At 38.7% G+C, this 21,275-nt stretch overlaps 1 protein-coding gene across 2 annotated transcripts; it reads left to right on the forward strand.

Annotated features, from left to right (window-relative positions):
* Positions 1-350: 350 nt before the first annotated feature.
* On the forward strand, positions 351-20,392 carry LOC130179166 (FYVE and coiled-coil domain-containing protein 1-like). Of its 2 annotated transcripts, none has more exons than XM_056391965.1 (18): positions 351-426; positions 1,127-1,210; positions 1,562-1,668; positions 2,420-2,545; positions 4,810-4,916; positions 6,189-6,332; positions 8,222-8,318; positions 8,741-11,185; positions 11,829-11,921; positions 12,272-12,390; positions 12,648-12,815; positions 13,076-13,216; positions 13,915-14,123; positions 14,283-14,418; positions 14,905-15,009; positions 16,174-16,384; positions 17,563-17,672; positions 17,775-20,392. In XM_056391965.1, exons 2-18 carry the CDS (start codon positions 1,150-1,152, stop codon positions 17,848-17,850), a joined length of 4,455 nt encoding a protein of 1,484 aa, XP_056247940.1. In that variant the 5' UTR covers positions 351-426; positions 1,127-1,149; the 3' UTR covers positions 17,851-20,392. The 2 variants fall into 2 exon arrangements, with proteins under 2 accessions (XP_056247940.1, XP_056247942.1); XM_056391967.1 differs by lacking the exon at positions 351-426 and adding an exon at positions 665-763.
* The last annotated feature ends 883 nt before the right edge of the window (positions 20,393-21,275 follow it).

Here is a 21,275-nt window from a genome sequence, read left to right on the forward strand (position 1 = left end):
ATATTTATTATATATTATTTATTTATATATTACTATTGTAGACAGAGAGAGAGAGAGAGAGAGAGAGACAGAGAGAGACAGAGAGAGAGAGAGAGAGAGAGAGAGAGAGAGAGAGAGAGAGAGAGAGAGAGACAGAGAGAGAGAGACAGAGAGAGACTCGTCAGACATGACACGGGCCTTTTTTTTGTTTTTTGTTCTAATACTTTATATATATTTCATAAATCATTAGGTATATGACGCAGGACACACGGCTCAGCTTTCTGTTTATTTACTTTATTTACCGTTTGTCTCTCAACCAAACTAGCAGCAGGAGCTTCTCCCTATTTATCCATTAGACCTGTCAATCATTCAGAGAGCCCGCCCCAACAGTAGCAAGTTTCTGCTGTATCACCTACAAACTGGACACTGGACAATTTTACACATCAAGTACGTTTATTATTTCAACCTTTATTTAATGTTAAGCTGTTTGGCTTTATTTACAACCAAACTGCGAAGGCTTGTGACAGAAATGTACATGAAATAAGAGCAGGAAATGAAGAGCCGAGAGCAGGTGCATGTCACATAGCACTCGCAAGCTTTGACAAATCCATGTTTACGTCGCGGTTGATTGCATTTTGAAGCGGTTTGAAAGTGATACGAGTCAACTTTTCTGGTTAATGTTGGCAACCGTTGATAACAGGAGATAAATCATGTGTCAACGATCTGATAAAGAGGCTGTCGCTGTAAACAGTGTTACGCTTCCACCTGTCGTCGTGATGTAAAGGTTGTACCTCCTCTGTAGGCAAATATTGCTAACTTGGCTACTTAATGTGTTTTCCTTAGTGTGTCATCTTAACATGTTCATGCACCCTCTTAGTGGCACAATTCAGTTGTCTCATCAGCTTTAGGTTTCCAGGATCCACTGTTGTTTTAATGGAAGAGACTTACATTTTTACAGGAAGGGGGAAACTAATTTAGGGCAGTACTATTTTTATGTCTACCTCCCACTGGTAGCAGCTTTGGCATATATTTACAGTCACATGCTTTTTGGGGTATATTCTGGACAATTCAGGGATATGAGAAACAGTGTTTGTATCATGAAACATGGGAAATAACAAAAAAAATTCTGTTTTAATCCCACATGCAGAATTTCCTGACATTTTCCCCACAATGGCTTCCTGCTCATCGGTTGGTGATAATCAACTGCAGAGGATAATCAGAGATTTGCATGGTGATTAAGCTATCTGCACAAACAATAAACAACATATGTGTACAGTATACAGTGTTGCTCTATGTGAGCCATATGACATGTTTTTTTGTGTACTTTTTGCAGTAGGCATACAAGTGAAGAAGTTAAAAATAAAAAATAACATATCAAACAGGACATAACAATGCAAAAAAAAAACTGCATACAGTATCTTGCCCACAGAATAATTGCAACATTTAGAGTCACACATCTTTGACAGGAAATGTTTTTTTTGACTAATAATCATCTATGACAGATAAAAATGTTGCAAACATTAGTGTGGGAACAGATTATTTTGTGTGTGTGAGGTAATAATGCTGTATCTGTTTTGTTTAGATGCTGTGTTGGAGTTGAGTAAAGAACACAGGGAGTGCGGTGAACCCATAACAGATGACAGTGCCAACCTGCACAAGTTCTTCTATAAACTAGAATACCTGCTACAGGTAGGGTACCTAAATCTACCAGGGCCACAATTAACAATTATTTTTATTGTTGATTAATCTGCCACATACCTTTTTGATCAGTCATTTAATTATTTGGTATATAAAATGTCGGAACATACGGAAAATTGACCATCATAAGTTTTCAGAGCTGAAGGTAATGTCTTCAGATTGCTTCGATATTCAGATGACTACCATGTAAGTCAAAGAAGAGAAGAGGAAATGTCCATATTTAAGAGGCTGGAACCAGCAACTTTTTGGCATTTTTGCTTGAAAAGTTAGTTACAGGATATATTGATTGTCCCATATCATTTTTCTGGCAATTGACTAATCACATAATTGACTAAATGTTTCAACTGTAATTTAATCTCCAGTTTACAAAATGACTATTATTCTGATATCAAAGCACCTAACAGTGATAACAACAAAACTTAAATCAGTAAAGTATTACTTCTATTTGTTTGGATGATCCAGTGGGAATTTTAAAGTGTGCTAACACTGCTCATCACAGTCTTTGGTCCAGTGGTTTCCTACTTGGGAGTTTGGACAGTCAAAGATTGCATGATATAAATCTAAAGGGTCTTGAGATAGAAGTTAGGAAAGAAGACATTTATTTAACACATTTATTCTTTATGTTCTTAACATTTTCTCAAACCTTTTTTTTTTATATGAATTATAAACTGACGCAAATGCACAATTATACACATTAGTGTCAGACAGACATTGTTATAACATGGTGGTGTGTGTTTCTTAGTTTGACCAGAAGGAGAAGACAACCTTTCTTGGCCAGAGGAAAGACTACTGGGATTACTTCTGCGACTGCCTGATTAAGATCAAGGGAGCTAACGATGGCATCCGTTTTGTTAAGTCCATCCCTGAGGTAATCCTCCTGTGCAGCACACACACAGTCACACTCTTCTTGTCTTCAGCCCTGCCATGACATGCAACACATGCGCATACACTGAAATACACAATGACTGTGCAACTATGTAGGTAATCCTCTGGTCGGTCAGGTACAGTAAGACTCACACCTGTACTGTTTCTTCTTCACCTTCTGTCCTGGGGATTCACAGTGGTGAGCTTCATATTGGAATAACTGTAGTTCAATTAATTTTAGTTTTTACTATATTTAATTCTGTGTGTCTGATAGTTAGGCTTCTGTGTGCTTAAAAACAGAAAGTATAATAATGATTTAGAAATTAAATGTTTTAATTTTGCCTCACAAGAAATTTTTATCTCTATTGGGGCTACAATGTTTTCATTATCAGAATTTGATGATTATTTACTCAATTGTTCAGTGGATAAAAGAAAAACATCGCAAACCCATCTTTAAATAGCTTGTTTTGTACAACAAACCTGAATATATTGAGTTTATTATCATTTATGATAAAGAAAAGCGGCAAATCCTCTCATTTGAGGAACTGCAACCAGCAAACCTTTGGATCTTTTGCTTGGAAAAAGTCTCAACATTGAATCAGTTATCTAAATATTTGCTGTTCACTCTTCTATCAATCAACTAAGCATTTAATTGACAAACCGTTGCAGCTTTTCTTTCTAAGACCCACTGTTAATCTGATGCAGATCTACTCACTGCAGTTGTGTGTGAATACGTATATATGAGTACATACATAGGCCACAGTGGGATATTGTGGTGTATTGAAGAGCTGCAACTGGTTGTTATTTTCATTTCATCTGCCAATTATTTTCTCAATAAAACGATTGGTTTACAGTTTCTCAGGATCCGAGGTTTCCAACAGTCCAAAACAGAACAATAGTCAGTTTACTATTATAGATGTTAAAGAAATGCAAATGAGTTGTTTCACCTTTGAGAAACCTGAACCAGAACATTTTTCTCAGTTTTGCTTGAAAAAATGACCAACCAATCGTTTTTGCCCTTCTTTCTAAAAGTGCAATAATCTGATGTGTATCCATTCTGTGATCCTCTCAAAATGGAAATATGAAGTGTCAAGGCTAAAGTGACTTTTCTTGGGTGTCTGCCAGCTCACTGTGTTACTATAGATTTTTTTATATTGTAGAACAGTAGTCTATTATGTCGTATGCGTTTTCAGGGTTTGTTTTGTTTGCTTGTTTTTTCCAATCAACAGTACAAGGCCGACTGGTATTAAATTTACTGTCAAATATTACAAAAAAATATATTTTAGAAGCAGGAACCAACATATGTTTGAGATTTTTGCTCAAAAAGTGACGAAAACAATAAATGTATTATCACAGTAGTTGTTGATTAATTTCTGTCGGTCCATTCTTTAGGGCTTTTAGCATGGAGGCTTCTTCAAAACATATCTGTGGTCCTTAGTTTCTTTAGAGATTTACAAGTGTCAGTTTGACTTTTTTCAAAGGTGACATGGTTCAGTCGATAACAGCTGACGGCCAGTTCCTTGTTGGAAAACTCTCACTTAAAATATTACTTTTACTCTGGGTTTGCTCTTCTTGCATCTTGTTGTTCAGTCACAGACATAAGGGAGTCTCCAGCTGGTGTCCTTATGGTAGGTCTGTGAGTCTGTTGTCTTACCTAAATCCCTCCATCTGCCAATGTATTTGAGAGTCTGTGCTAGACAGTGTCTACGCAGTGATGACCTTTAAATGTAGAGATCCTGAAATGTTCTCTACTGGGACACATGTTAACAAAACACAGTTTCACATCGGGGTTATTTAAAACTAGAAGTGAAATCAGTCAAATAATCGATCAGCTGAACAACGGAAAAATAAACACAAACTATTTAGATTTAATTTAAGTTAATTCTAAAGCAAAACAAACCTAATTACTCCCTGGTTTGAGCTTCTCCTGTGTGGGTAAACTTTCTGCTTTTATCTCTTCTAAATCAATGTAAGCTGAATATCTTTTGGTTTTCAACGGTTTGTCAGAAAAATCAAGACATCTTGGTCTGTAATGGACAGTTTTTTCTATTTTCTGACTAAGAATGACCATAATGGGCTAAGTAATCATTAGCTGCAGCCTTACTTAACGGCTGGTCCTTAATGTCCTGCAACTGAAAACGGAGGAACCAGTTTAAATAGTATGAGCTGTATGACACTGTAGATATAAAAGGATGTAAATACTGCTGCCACATAACATGTAATGTCTGTGTGTGAATGTACACTAATATGTATGTTTTTGTGCCTCAGTTGAAGACGTCATTGGGGAAAGGAAGGGCTTTCATCCGCTACTCACTCGTTCACCAGCGTCTTGCAGACACGCTTCAGCAGTGTCTTATAAACCAGAAAGTCACAAGGTCAGAGGAGACACACATACACCCTCACATTCACTGGACACATTTCTCCATATTAGTTCTCTAAGAGTTGGCTTGATATGTCATGTTTTTACAACACTGATGACAGTAAGATGGCATCATTTCACAGGAAGTGTGTTTCTCCGTTCCTGATTTATGTCTTATTTCTGTTTTTACAGGAAAAAAACAAACCAAAAAAAAAAACAGGCACATAGCTGAGCCATAGAGACGTACAGATGGCTTTCACTTCCTGTCTTTTAAAAGAGCACCAAATGTTACTTTTGTTTTTTGCTTTATTTGACATTTGTGTTACCAGGATGGTTTTTTACAATTTACATTTTATATTTCAAGAGAGTGTTGGGTAAAATGGGAGAGTAGGTGAAGTTAAAAGGCATTCAGCCGCATATTGTTGTTTCTCAGTAGCATCGTGTGTGTGTGTGTGTGTGTGTGTGTGTGTGTGTGTGTGTGTGTGTGTGTGTGTGTGTGTGTGTGTGTGTGTGTGTGTTGGTCAGGTAAGGCAACACTCGCTGTACAGGCTAATCCAGTTACACGCAATCCACAGAAACGATCTTTTTCATGTGCAATTTTTGTATTTAGACGAATAGTTTGACATTTTAGTAAATGTGCTTATTTACTGTCTTGCCAAAAATTGGACAAGAAACTGGTTGGTTAGCTTAGCTTAGCATAAAGGCTGGAAACAGGGGGAAACAGCTAGCCTGGCATTTTAATTGAGTTCTTGTCTCATTTTTGTCATGTATTTTTAATTTTTTGTCTTCTAAACTATTTGTGGCTACAACGGCTGCCATTTTTGTTTTATCCAATTACCATGGATGCGGTGCTACTCCTCTGTACTGCAAGGCAGATAACAATACTGGTAGAGATATAATGTTTCAGAATGAAAGAAGCTTCTTATTAACTGAAATTCAACAGTTCAAGCACCTGAATCGGTTTTGCTAATTAGTGTGTGATATTGTGTTGTTTGATAAGACTTTGCATTACATCATTAAGTAGTTCCTTGTCTGTTCGTTCATCTTTCACAATTTAGTTTTGACCTGACAAAAATTGTTTTTGTCATAGTTCTCGTTTTCAAAGTTTGCTTCATTTTGCTTTAGTCTCGTTTTTGTTGTGAAAAAATTAATTTGTCTTAATCTCCATTTATCTAATCTAAACATAAACAGCACAATATATCAAAACACATTGCTTAATTGCTCTATAAACATTGTTTTGTATCCAATAAAATTTTTATGTTTTGCTGTTTGTATTCCTCCCATGCAGTGACTGGTATTATGCCCGGAGTCCATTCCTCAAGTGTCACCTCACTGCTGACATAATCAACCATCTTTATGAGCTCAACCAGATCCAATTCGACGTTGCGGCCAGAGGTTATGACCTCGATGCAGATTGGCCAGCCTTTGCAAGGTAACAGATCATGTGTTTACACTTTTACAATCAGCAGTTTTCTTCCTTGGGCTGAAAGGAAAACATGTCAGTGTTTCTGGGTGTTGGATTTATTGTTGATGTTGTATTGGGACAAAGAAATGAAGAAAGAAATGAAAGGTTACAGATCCTCCAGAGGTTCAAAAATAATTAGCAAACGATCTAAGAAAGGTTTAAAGTAATTTGAGCTAACACAGCAGCTTAGTCCATCTAATGTAAAATTCTGATAGAATATTAGGTATTTCAAAACGTGAAGAAACACTTAATTATCTGATCACTCAGCACATTCACAGCTCTTTCTTTTTCTTTGGCTTGTGTGTGTTTGAATTTGTGCGTAAGAGGATGTGGGTGCCGAAAGTGTGGGTGGTGACAGCATGTGAGCGTTGATCGCTGTTCTTCGCGTCAACACCTTTGCCAAAACTTTTCACTTCCTTGTCATCAATTTGCAGTCACTCTACAGGCGATTGCTACAATTTTTTAAAGCATACTTTGTGTTGTTTTACTGAATCACATTATCGTGATTATTATTTAAATCCTGTTGTATAATACAGTGCAGCAACACCACAACAACACAAACTGTAGCCTGAAAAAGGGTTGAATCGACATCTCTCACACACACTACAAACAAAAATAAAGATGATATTCAGAAATGCAGAATTGTTTTTAAGGGCTATTTTATAGGATTATGTCAGTCTGTACAGTATTTATGTTCACTGTCAGCAATTGCTTAAAAGCAGATAATTGCTGTGCGTATTATTTCCAACAAGTAGCCTCATATGATGTGATGCAATACCCAAACAAACACACATACTTTGGTTTTCCATTTAATTGTGTCTGGCTAAACAGTTTCATCACTGTACTAGTGATGAAATATTTGACATATACTGTATGACAGCATATTGGCTTAGCTGAATCAGAATCAAAAATAGTAAGATTCGCTGAACTGGCCGTCGGGATCGTCTTTTATAATTTACATTTTATATTTTAAGAGAGTGTTAGGTAAAATGGGAGAGTAGATGAAGTTAAAAGGCATTCAGCCACATATGGTCTGTTTCTCAGTAGCATTGTGTGTGTGTGTGTGTGTGTGTGTCAGCTCTGGTCAGGTAAGGCAACACTTGCTGTGCAGGCTAATCCAGTTAGACACAATCCACAGAAACAATCTTTTTCAAGTGCAATTTTTGTAATTAAAGGAATAATAGCAATAGAAATAGTAAGATTCAAATTGTTATTGCAGTATTTTTATCAACAGAAAAAACTCATTTACCTCCTTTTAACTGTTACTTTAGAAAGTAAATGAATATTTGTGTCCAGGGTGTGAAAACTTTGCAATATTATACGTGACAATATCGGTAACACTTTATTTTAGGTTTTTTAGTGTGGTAATATTTTCTTAGAAGAAACTGAGAAGTAGTTGTGTAGTTGCAAATTCGTGAGAAAGTTCTTGCCGCGTAATTTGGTGTATTTAAAGGTAAAATGGAGACGGTGCTGTTTTGGTGGAAGTAAAATTCATTTCAGGTAATTGGTAACATAACCATCCTCTTGCAAAGAAATTGTAAGTTCACAGGAACTCAACTGAATATCCAGAAATGCAAAAACAAGTTTTTCTGTGCATTTGTAAATTACAAGCATATTTTTCCAACAAGTAAATAGTATTTGTATTTTGTCATAACATTGTCTCTGTTTATATATATAATTAGTACCAAATTGCACAGTCCTTTCCAGGATAATTCCCATGGAAAATATTAAGAATTTTGTCTGTTTGAAAATGTTTTTTTTTTTTTTTTTTTCAATAATTTGGATGTCATGTTTGTCTCCTATTATTTATCGGGTGTTAAGCTAATTTAATATTTGGTATCTGATTATGTTGAAAGGCGAACATTAGGCACAGCCTCATCAGCTTTCCTGTGGAAGGCTCCCAGTCGCTGCTCCAGCATCAACAGTCTGGTCAGCAGCTACTCACAATCACAGGTATATTCACAGTCCGATTTATAGTTGGATGTAAAAGTTTGGGCACTCCTGGGCAAACGACATAATTTGTTTATTTGTGAAGGGGAAAGAAGAGAATACACTCTTCTATATATATATATATATATATATATATATATATATATATATATATATACACACATACTAGAAATATAAAAGTAACAGTGCATTAATATTTGAAGAAGGCTCATTTTAATTTAATCTTAATTTTTTCTGTTTGCTGCAGGGCTTGTATTTACTTATTTTCACTTCAGAAATCAACAAACTATGTATTTTGCTCAGAGGTGGCCAAACCTTGTAACTGTACTATACTTTTACACAAAACTTTAAAAAAAAAAATTTTTTATAAAATGTGACCATTTGAAGTATCTGACCAGAGCTTTCTTATTCCATCATTTGACCAGGTGCAGGCGGAGTTTCTTCCAATCCCTGACTTGAGTCACAGTCTCCTTGGTGAACTGGGAGAACTGGGGGAACCCTCTCCTTGCAGCATTGCGGAGAATCTCCGCATTGAGCTCGACCAGTCCGAGCTCAGACAGCAGGAGCTTCTGGTTCAGGTTCAGGCGTTAGGCAAAGAGGCTGCTGAGTTGAAAGGTGTAGTTAAAGACCTCAGAGGAGAGCTTGCAGCTCAGAAGTCCTCTGGCCTCTCGGCATCAACAGAAGCCCAAAGTAAACAAGAAGCGGGTAATCAGGAGAGAGTAAATCACCTTCATAACTGTAGGGAAGTTCTAAGCAGTGAACTTCAAGACAGACTCACAGCTGCTGAGAACAAAAATATGGAGCTTCTCTCTAAGTTGGATGAAGCTCTCAAAGAAAAGGGTCAACAAGCAGCAAGCTACTGTGACTCAGCCTGGAAAATCCAGGAACTCCTGGATAAACTGAAGACAACAGAGGAGGAGAAGCTGGAGGCAAAGAGAGAGGCTGAAGACAGGGCCAGGCACTCAGAGCGTCTATCACAGGAACTCAAACTCAGGGAAGAAGAGTTGAGAAACAGTGAGGCGAAGCTATCTGAAGTAAAAGCTGGAGCACATGATGAACAGGAGGAGGCCCTCAAGCGGTTGGAGGAGCTCCAAGGGGTCGTGGGTCGAATTCAGGGGGCGTTGAGTTTGAAAGAGAAGGAGACTGGGAACCTGAGAGCCCAGCTTCAGGATCTACAAGCATCACTGGAGTGCAGAGAACGACAGGCAGAGGAACTAAGGAAAAGACTGCAGGAAGAGAGGGAGGAGGTAGAGCAGAGATGTAGCATGAGTAGTAGCCAGAATGAGGAAGTCGAGAGCCTGATCCTGGATTTAAGAAAAACTCTTAAAGCCAGAGAGAAAGAGCTAGCTGTTAGTTCAGAAAGAATAAAACACTTAGAGGAGCAGGTGGAGAAGCTAAATGTTGAGAAAGAAAGTCTTAGCTCTAAACTTACAGATAATGAAGTCACTTCCTTTGATCAAACCGAAAACGTTGAGGACTACAAAACTCAATGCAGCAATCTCATGGAAATGAACACTAAGCTACTCCAAACAGTAAAGAAGAGAGAGGAGAGCATTACAGAGCTGACAGAGAGCAGGACAGCCTTGTTAGATCAGCTGGCTGCTTTGAGGGCTTCTGAGAAGCACTTAAAAGGTAGAGTAGAGGCTGCAAATATGAGTGTGGAGGCCAGAGAGAAGAAGCTTCTAGATGAAAACCTGCATTTGGAGGAGATCGTTCAGAAGGCACTTGTACAGAAGGAGGTATCAGATACTCAATTAAAGAAGCTAGAGCCTGAGAACAGGGAGCTTCTTGAGGTTCAGTCATTGTTGAAGAAGCAGTTAGCAAGAACGCAACAGGAGTTGGACTCTCTCAGTACCAAAGCTGCAAAGTTGGGCAAGAACCTTACAGTGTCCCAAAGAAGCCAAGCAGAGTTACTTGAAAAACTCCAGGTAACTGAGGCGAAACTCAGAGACCAGACTGTAAAATGTGGGCTTCTGCAGGCTCGAGCAGAGGAACTGGAGAGCAGGGCCGGAGAGCTGCACGATGAAAAGGGAGCTGCAGAGAGCAATGAAAAAATGCAGAAGCTTCATGATGAGCATCAGAGTGCCTCAATGGAAACCAAAGAGGCCCCGTTCAGGCTGGTTATAGCTGAGGCTCAACTGGAGCTCAACCTGAGGGAGGTGCACCGGCTGCGAGAAGAGGTGGTGGAGCTCAGGGCTCAGCTTCTAGCAGGAACTGAGGAGAGGATGAAAGTTCAGGCCCTGCAGGAGGTGACGGAGGCGTCCAGAGAGGACCTTCGTGTTTTAGCGGAACAACTCAAGGGCCAGGTGGAGGAGCTAAACCGCCGGCATGTGGACGAGATTCTTCGTTCCCGGGAGCGAGAGGAGGCTCTCGTCCGCGAGCGAGACGGTGAGGCTCAGGCTCGCGCAGGTCTGGCTGCAGAGGTGACAGCCTCCAGAGAGGAGCTAAATAAACTGAAGCTGCGATATGAATCCTTGTGCCTGGAGAACAGTGAATCCAGGGAGGCGCTCCATAGAGCCAACACAGAAACAGCTGAGCTCGGTGTGCATGTTTGTATGCTAACCGCTGAGAACGAAGAGGCCCGTCTGCGCTGGGAGGGCCTGTCAACAAAGCTGCAAGAGCTTGAGGATGAGGCGTCTCAGGAAGCTGAGAGACTGAGTAGTTGCATGGAGGAGTTACGTCAGGAGAACCAGCAGCTCCTCAATCAGCTCCAAAAGGAGGAGGATCTGTTGGCATCCAAGCAGGAGCTGCAGAAGCTGAGCAAGGCCCAACAGGATGCTGAAACGGTGCAGGAGACGAACCAGGAGGAGATCCAGGCTCTCCGCTTCCAGCTGAGCAGCCAAGCCATGAGCTACGACAGCCAGATCCAGGTCAGACACAAACAAGTCAACTATATAGATGTTGTATGTTTCAGTGTGTTCACATGCACTTAGGTAACCATGTTTTGGCTTCTTGATGTAAGCTGATTTTTTTTAAATGCCATATTGACGTCACACCAGTTTTTTTTGATGTTGGGGTAGAGGATCAGAGAAACCAGATTTTCTCCAGGGAGATTTCTCCTGGAGAATGTCGATTCCTTGGCGTTGTACACAGGAACAAACTACACGCTACGAGTCCAACTAAAACTGAAAGTTATATAAATAGCTGCTTGAAGTCTAAAGAAGACAGTTTTCCCCCATAATCATATGACTGCTTATGAAATTCAGACACATATGTGCTGTGAGGAAACGCTATGCTTTGAGAGGAGAAATCTGATTGCTGATCTGCTGCATGTATACGCAGATTTACAGCAAACAGGTTACTACAGTGCCGGTAAACGCGTTCTCCGATAAGCTGTGTAGCCTGATTTCTCTGTGTAACCCGGTGACTTAGCTGCATGTAAACAGAGTGCTGGATTGTTTCATGACAAGTAATAACAGAAAACTACTGAAGATGTTTATCAGCATATCTCAATATTAAACCACAATGTCTGAATTTCTGAAAGTCATCATTGTGATTTATATACTCATCCAGAATGTGAACCAAGAGCTACAGGAAATGAAACTACAGCTGACGACTGAGCAAGACAAAGTGGTCGATCTGGAGAACAAACTCAAGGGACTAAAGGTGAAATGACAACGTGCTACTTACCAAGTTTGGTGCTACAGTATATGATTGGCCGATGAGCCCCATTCTACAATGCTTATACAGACTGCAAGGAGACTTTGAAGTGATCTGGAAGAAGGTTCTTTCTGATGAGACCAAAATTGAGCCAGACACTAGACTTGTTTTCTAGCAAGGAAGCCTTCAACAAAGTGCATGTACATTTATCTTGATGTGTATTTGTATGTCTGGGATTGATAAATGAAAATGCAAATTGCAGTTACATTGTGTATTTGGGCAACTGAAGTAATCATAACGTTATGGTCACAAGCATAATTCAGAAATAATGTCTTGCTTTGCTGTGCTGATTGCAGGCTGAGAATCAGAGATATTGCCAACAGATTGAGGAGAAAAACATCCAGATGGCCAAGTCTGAAAATCTCATCCAGCAGAAAGAAGACGAGATAATCCATCTGAAAGGGAATTTATCAAGGTGAGATACTGTATTCATAATCACACATTCTGGACCAAATTATAGCTCTGTGAAAAAAAAAATGTTTCTAATCTTGTGTGTTTAGATCTGAATGTTTGTTTTTCATTCATTATGCCGTTTTGAGGATTTTGGCATTCTTCTTCTTGCTGTTTTTAAATTTCAGGCCTAAAAATAATAACAGCATGGAGAGAATCAAAGTCACCTGGGAAGCTTCACATATTTTATAATAAAATGATAATGTATATGTATGCGTGCAGGTCTGAGGAGGGTCTGGCAGCAGCTCAGCGGACCTGTCAGGAAATGAATGAAAATCTACGGAGAGTCAAACAGGACAAACAGAGCTTTGATCTTAAGACGGCTGCTGAACTCGATGACCTTTACCGCACCAAAATTAATTTGGAAGAAAGACTTGTCGAACTCATCAGGTATAAACATACTTCATATAACCTCAGATTTACCTATGGTGTATTTTTGTTGTTTTTACTGTTTTTCCTTCTTGTTCGTCTGGTCGATACTAGTGCAATATGCACAAAGAAGGGTTGAGCCACGATGCTGAGATTTGTTGCCTAATGTTTTTGAGTTTGTTTTGCAAATGGCTACAACCAAACACCCAGCTTGTGTAATCTGCAGTAATAATGTGTGATTGTAGCGCTTATGCAAATATGCTTGATTTTGCTCTTTGCAGGGAGAAAGATGCACTTTGGCAGAAGACAGATGCCCTGGAGTTTGAGCAGAAACTGCGGGATGAGGAGACGGAGAGAGACGTGAACTATTGTCTGGGCTGTCACAGTCAGTTTAGCTGGTGGATCCGCAAGTACAGCTGCAGGTCCGATTGTCCTCCGTAGTGCTCAGTCGTGTCCGCTGTAAACTAGTAGTTTAATGACAATCACCACATCAGTTTATACTGTGTGACACAACACATAGTATTTGCTGCCAAAGACTTATGCAAAACATTTAACCAGAAACATGGTGCATGGTCCCACCAAAAATAACATTTCCCTTTGTTATGGCTTAGGTCAAAACAGTCTGGAAATGCGTGACTGAAGTTGTTTCCCCATTTCACTTCTCATTTAAGACTTTCCAACTGTAACTGTGAACCAAAGATCATACCAAACATCCTCCACAGCCACATGAATGGTCGATCAGCGCCTCATATTCAGGAACTGTGGTGTTCATGTAAAACTCTCACTGCATGTAGTGACAAGTGTTTGAGTAAAGATAGTACACATCTCAGAAGCCAAACCATTAAAAAGCTTTTAAATGCAATTTAATCATTGGTTATTAATATTATTTGGAATTATCTTTAAAATGTAGCATTTTTTATTTCCCGATGCACACGTGTTTGTCTTTTACATATTGTATTTTTTTATCTGTGTTAAAAGACAAAAAGGTCTTTGTAGGAACTGGTTTGAAACATGTTCTAAATACTAATTAATCCTCTGTACACCATAATACATTTCAAAATAATGAGCCATTTTTCTGAGTCTATCCATCTCCATCACGTTGTATCTGCTGTTTTCTTAGACTGTGTGGGCGTCCCTTCTGCTACTACTGCTGCAGCAACACAGTGAGCACCCAACAGGGGGGCAACAGGGAGCGCTGCTGCATGGACTGTTATAACCAGCACAGTGCAGTAGTGGAGCGCCACCCACAGGAGGAAGTGACTAACAGCACCCCGGGGACACCTTTCAGCCGTTTGCTACAGGCTGGGAGAGCTGTGACCGGTGTCTCAGGTAACACAACACACAAAACAATAAACACATGCAGGACTAACCTGTCAAGTGATAAGGTTATTTTCATATTTGATCTATCTGTTGATGATGGGATGTACGGTGCAGTAAGCGTTCAATGAAAATGCAATAGTAAACATCAAGATATTGTTTATTTTCTAGGAGCAGAAGAAGAAAACAAACAGGACGATGGTGTTTTTGACATCATCACAGAGGAGGAAGTGAGCGGGGTCAGTGACTCCCTCTCTTTTGCTACTGCCTGCTCTCCTGGACATGGACAGCAGGGGGCAGCACAACTGTAAGTATCTCACATGCAGTCACTGACAAGGGAATTGAGACTGTAGCACATGGAGTCAGTGATAAAAATCATAAACCACAACATGAGAGATTAATACAGTTAACAGTTTATCAGATACATAAACAGATCTGATTTAACACAGGCCTCCTTCACGTTCAAAACAATCCATTTAGTCTGTTCCAGTTTAATTCTGCAGGCGGGAAACCAGAAATATTTGCAGCAGTGAGAAGAAAGAAGAAGCATTGTCTTTAAAAATGAATTATAATGAATTGAACTTATTTTTATTTTAACATTTTTCTGTATACAGTGTCTATAAAAAAGAACTTGGTACCCTAACACATGCGCATATTTGCACTTTGGCATGTCCTGCACAACCATACAGTGCATATGTTTTTCCGATTTTTTTAAATTTTTTATTAACAATCCTCCACAAACTGATATACATTAAATTACAGATGAAAATTCTTTTTTTTCTTCTTTTTCTAGAAACAGCAGTGCCAGTGCAGGAGACCTTACATCAGAGGATACTGAGGACCTCAGTGCTGCGGTGCAGGATGCAGAGATTTGCCTGCTGAAGTCTGGAGAACTCACGTGAGTTTATCACATGCGGTTAAGGTTACACTCTGGATGCAGCACTGTTGCGTTTACACATGGATGCAATCTCAAGGTTACACTTTCAGAGGAAGTTTATTAGTAATTCCTCTGAAGGAAACTTATTGCTGAATCCAAAGTGGGAAGTGAAACATGAAACAAATCTATGTGTTACATCAACAACTTCCCCAAATGTTGCTTAGTTTGTATTCTGGAACCTTTGTTCCTATAGAAAGTTTTGTTTACAGAGTAAGGAGAAAACTTTAAAGCTTCATGTCAACAGATAAGGGTAAAGTGCCGTTGAGCGAAGCACTAAATCCAAGCCCCAAAATGAACATATTGTGAATTTTTAAAGGGATACACATTGAAGTCTGCTTACAGGTTTTGGGGAGTACTACTGCATTACAATCAGGTTTCTTATTTATCCTGGTGTCGTTTGTAGCAGTTGTAGAGTTTGCTCGTTATTAACAATTTGAGTTAGTAAGTAAAACATGACGAGACATATTAAATAGTCCTGTTTTTTCTATTTTCTGTGTGTTGTGCTCATGTGGTTATTTTCCATGTGACTGATAAACTGATTTTATGTTATTGTTTTTATTTTTATTTCAAATTTTTTTTATTTTTTTTGTAAAATCACTTTATAATCCAATGTTAGTGTTTTTTAATCTAACCAGCGTAATCCTTTTTTATTCCTGTTAAGTATTATGTCTTTTTTATTATTTGTGCAAATAGACTAAACTAAACTCAGGCCTTGGAAATAAAGCTGCCATCAATGATTTTTTTTAACCCACGGTGACGTATTCAAATGTCTGTTGTTGTTTTATCCGACCAATAGTCCAAAACCCAAAGATATTCAGTTTATGTCAAAGTACTGAGTCTACTTATATAGACTCAATAAATAAGTAAACATGAACAAGTAAATTTGAGGTAAACAAAGAAGTCTTCAAGCCAGATGTGATAGTTAACTGAATACTTCTGAATGTTGGATTGTTGTTTGGATAAACCAAGCAATTTGAAAATGTCAATTTGATTTCTGGGAAACTGTGACGGACATTTTTCTGACCAAACAATTAATTGAGAAAATAACTAAAATAATTGTCGTCAATTGCCGTCCTCCGTCATTGTGAACTTCTCTTGTGTCCTGGTTTTTGCCTTGTGCTGCAGTCTTTCTGTCCACTTCACAATCGATGACATCTCAGGGTTTGGGGACAGCTCCAGAGAGCTCTTCATCAAGTCCAGTTGTTACAGCACCATCCCCATCACCATGAGCAGTCCTGGTCCCACTGTTACCTGGACTTTCACCTCTGAACCCAAGAGCATCTCCTTCAGTGTGCTCTACAGGGAGAATACAGAGACGCCACTGGAGCAGGCCAAGGTGAGACGCTGGGATGTGTATAAAGGGAACATGTATACACAATACTTTCTTTTAATGACGGACTCTGATTGGTGCTTCCATTTTGGATCTGGTTCTAAGTTGGTAGCTGGAGAATAGCTGGATTTGTTAAGCTGGACAGCCAGTGAATCCCTTCTCAAATCTTTCGCTTCTGTCTTACAAAACAGGCACATGCGAAGAAGAATAAAATACACAAATATGTGCTAACTGAGCGACACTGCTGTTAACAACACTGACGGAAAATGGCAGATATTGTGGCTGTGTGAAAGGGGTTGCCCAAATGATGAGCCTACAGAGAATGTCGGTTAAAACAGTGGAGCATTAGCAGCTAAAGAGCAGATGTTTCGCTCAGGAGTTGGTAGAGACCAAAAACCGAGCTCAAAGAGAGTGAAAGGACACGAACACGATTCCAAATAAATGTTAATTTTCCCCTGTAACTGCTGGATGTGTAAATTATCAAATGTTTTCTCACAAGTTCGGCCCTATTAACTTAAAAGCTTATGATGTGTCAGTGTTGTGTTCACAGCTTGTTTCTCCTGGTCCCAAGTGGCCCATAAAAAGGAGTAATTACAAGTTTAAACATTCCAAAGTGTGTATACATTTCACTGAAGTCAATGATAACATTTGCAAATACAGTATTTATGGGAGGATTTAAGGATTTAAGACCCTTGCTTAAATATTTATCAACCATCCATCGTGTTGAAGGAAGAACTTGTGGCTCAGCCTCATCCTACTGCTAGTGTTGTGTATTCTGTGACCTGCAGCAGTGCAACAACGATTTCATCTTCAGGTAACATTTTCTGCATCATGCATGCAGAAAAATTTATTTATTTATTTTAGTTGATATTTGCTGAATGATAAAGTAGAATTAATATTATTTCAGCACAGCAGAATCTCTGTGGTTAAAGTTTGATACTGAGTGAAATAAAAAAATTTTTTTTAACTAAAAGGTGTCTTCATTCCCCACTAAACAGACTACCAGACGAGATTTGTTCAGGGATTCAAAACCAGATACAGAAGCAATAAAGTGATATTGACCTCCATCCCTACCTCCTCTTTTCATTCTCTCACCTTTTCAGATCTGACCTAATAGATTCAGAAATAATCCTCTACCGTAACTATAAATGTCAACCAGGATTTCTGTCCTTTGCTCTCTGCAGGTTTTGATCCCACTGACTCGCTGTAACTCTCACAAAGAGACAATCCAGGGGGAACTGAAAGTCAGGAACCCAGGAGAATACACACTAGTCTTTGACAACTCCTTCTCCAGGTCAGTCACCCAGTCCCGTAATTCAGTAACTCCTTGTCTCATATGAGGTCCTTGCATGTTTGTTAAAGCATAAAGTTTCTCATGTCTTTCCCTTTTCATCAGGTTCATCTCAAAGAAAGTGCTGTATCACCTGAGTCTCGACAAGCCTGTGGTCTACGATGGTACTGACCTCCTCTAAGCGTGACAGGAAGGCACGTAAGCAGGTGTAAAACTGACTTTTGAAACAGTCTTTCAGGGTGTTTAAGCTCGTGCACAGGATTTCAAGGCAACTGGGACAGAGTCTACTGAAGTTCATCAACCTCACTGAAAGGTTCTGACATTTTAAAAACGTCTCTGAGCTTGCTGCTTGCTCATGAAATGTTACACATCAGATGAATTCTGATCATGGGAAAGCTGAACAAAGGCTAAAAACAATGTAAAGTAAAACAATGTTACACCAGTGAATGTGAGCATGCACTACCTTTTATAAAAGCTTGACATTGTAGGTCAAATGTAGCATTAAGGGTGTTGAACTTCACTCCATAAATAGAGGTTTGTCACATATTTGAATGTGAAGAACTTGCGCAGATGTAGGTCGTGTGGCAACTTTTTACTGCATCCTTACAGAAGTAAATCCGCAGTTTGTTTTCACCCTGAGGTCAATTTTTTTTGATAAATTAAGTTTTGTTCCCATTATTCGCATCTCATGAAGACTGCTGTTGTTAAGATGGGAATAATGTGCTCTCTGCACGCTGACAAATGTCCTATTAGGAGTGGCTGAAATTGTTAAAATGCTCTATCATGGGATTTGTAAATTGATACTGTGATATCAGTATTTATCTTGATGTAATACATTTCCTGGAAAATCAATAGAGAAACTTTTTATGGATAAAAGAACCAGACACGTTTGTCTGTATTTGACCTCTCCTGAGAATTAAACGTGTCAAATCAAGATGCTTTATCACATTGATGCAAAATAATATAAAACTCCAGTACTGATATAAGTCAGTACTGCTCAATGATTTGCAGCACTTATCACTATGGTCTAAAACACAGAGATGTTTAAGGGAGAGGTATAAATGGTGTAGCAAAATCTCTGACGGCTGACAGATATATATATATATAGTGAATGAGACGTGACTACAAACAAAGTCAACTGATGTTTAAGTGTTGTTGAAAGTAAAGTTGAGGAGTTTGTGGTTGTCTGTATTGACAACCTGAGATTAAATCCCAGCTCTTACATCGCAGGGAAGATTTTATTGAGTAAAGTTTGTTTTAGTTTCCTCAACTAGTATAGGTAGTCGAATATCAGTAAAACCCTAATTTAACTTTGATCTTAACTGAATTTGTTTTACTCTCTTAAATGTATCATTAACAAACCATTTCGTGTAGCTGCCTCTTTAAATGGGTGTTTATGTTATGTTATTGGTTGAGAAATGTAGTTCTCACACTATCTGTGTCCAAAACATGCGCTTTAATTAGTTTTTAAAGTTCATGCTTATTTCACATATTTTCATGATTGTTGCCTTCTCAGCTGTCAGACATTACAAGACTGGGTTTTTTTGTGTTGCAATCATGATAATGCATAACTGGAGGAAGCAGGACTTCTGCGAAAGCTGCAGTACCAACACATCTTTCAGTTTTGATTATCGTCTCTAAAACAGGCTTTAATTCAGTGCGGGGGAAGAAAAGCGGTTTCTATTCATGTAAAACACTAAGAATGTGCACGTCTCCCCAACCTAATCCTCAAAGGGTCAAAAGAGGGAGTACATATCAAAACGAAAGTTTGAGTGCTTTAAATATTTAGCTTTTACTTTGAGCTTACTATGAATCATCACGAATGTTTAAACAAGGATATGGTCATTTCATGAGATACATGATGCCTTTAGACGAAGAAATAACGTGTTTAGGAAAAACAAACGGAACTATAATTCTTTTTATGTAAAGAGTGCTTTTCTAGACAGAAGGAGATGTTTGTTTTGAGTACAGTTGTTACTGTTGCTGTGTAATGTTCTGGATAAGTTTTGAAGTTTTGCAGTGTGTCAAACAGAAAGAGTTTGAATCTCAGCATATAGCCTTCAAATAATACAAATCCAAAAAAACAGTTTTATACTTGAAGTTGTCCAATATGGACTCATTTGAAGAGTTAAATGTTGAAATTTCAGTTTTCAATCAATACTCCTCTTTTGAGTGTCATAGATTATAGTGTCCTTTTGATTTTTCTGACTTAAATATACTAAAACACCTCTTTATTATTTAACAGAGAATTTCCAAAGTGTCTTCCAAAATTTTAAAAGCATTTTCTAACTTATATTTTGAAAATAACTGACATGAGGAGAAAATTTACTTTCTATAAGAAGTTCACTTTTTTATACATATCTAGAAGAGTGATACATTGCCAAATATATTGGAGAAACATATTTGTCTATTTTATTGTTCTGAAATGGGAGTTTTCTGTTTAAAGACATTGCAACACGACTGCGGTATAATGCACTTTCGAAAGGGCTTTTTGTCAGTCTGCATCCCATGAGCCTTTGTGCCAGTTGATGAATGGTTTTCTTTTCCTTTGTATCTAGTGAGTGTGTGATTGTAGACATTTACAGCTGGATTTGCCAGAGGGAACTCTCTGTAACCTGTAAATGATTGTTGACGGTGTTTTATTGAAATGTTATTTACATACTAAAGATTTATAATAGAATGGATTTAAGGTTATGGACAAATAAATAAGGATTGTGTGATAACTGCTTGTGGGTGCTGGTCAGTTATTGCATATGTGTACTGTTGTCCTCTATAGCGCATGTTGATACAAAAGGACACACTGATACCGTAATGATCTCTTCTCACTGTGTCTTTTCTGTGTCTTTTTAGTTCACAAGTACACAAATAAAAATCACAATGTTTTTTCTTAAGATGTAATAGTTGCTTTTAGTTTTCTGAGCTGCATACTAATTATAAGCATGTTTTGTTGTGTGTTTTGTAGAAAAAGTGACAAAATTGAATATTTGCAGCAGAAAACAGCACATTTTCTATGCAGACATATAGCAGAGTGATGGCGTCCTGGGCATTGTGTAATGTAATCTGAGTTTCTCTGGTTTTGGTTGCCGGTCTGGCAGCGTGTGTACGTTAGTGCATGTGAGTCCTTCCTTGTTGGCCCTTCCACTGCTGGCCCTCCTCAAATATACATGGGACCGCCCACAGGTGAGATGCTGGTGTGCAGAACCAGGTGAAAGCGATCCTCCAGAATTTCCATCACTGAAGACACCAAAAGTCTCCGGTGAAGCAAGACATAAAACCAGAGCACAAGCGGACTGGCCATGGGGGGTATCAACCAAAATCCCGGTTGGCCGGTGGCCCTTCATCCATAAAGTTTTTTAAAAAAATGTACCCGCTCTCTCAGAGTCATTCATGCCACCTGGTTTTGAGATGCAGAGTCCCACAACCTGCTAAAGAGCTCCAGCTTGAACCGGAACTGGGATTTCTTCTCCTCAATGCCTGAGTAAGTTGATATCTACACAATGTTACATGTCTGTTTTCATCAGTGACCGGCTACACATGGCATGCTAACGTTAGCTTACTTGCCTTTACTGTATGAATTTGTTAGGCAGATGTTGCTGTTGCTAGCTG

Source organism: Seriola aureovittata, chromosome 12 (assembly GCF_021018895.1).
Source record: "Seriola aureovittata isolate HTS-2021-v1 ecotype China chromosome 12, ASM2101889v1, whole genome shotgun sequence".
NCBI lineage: Eukaryota > Metazoa > Chordata > Actinopteri > Carangiformes > Carangidae > Seriola > Seriola aureovittata.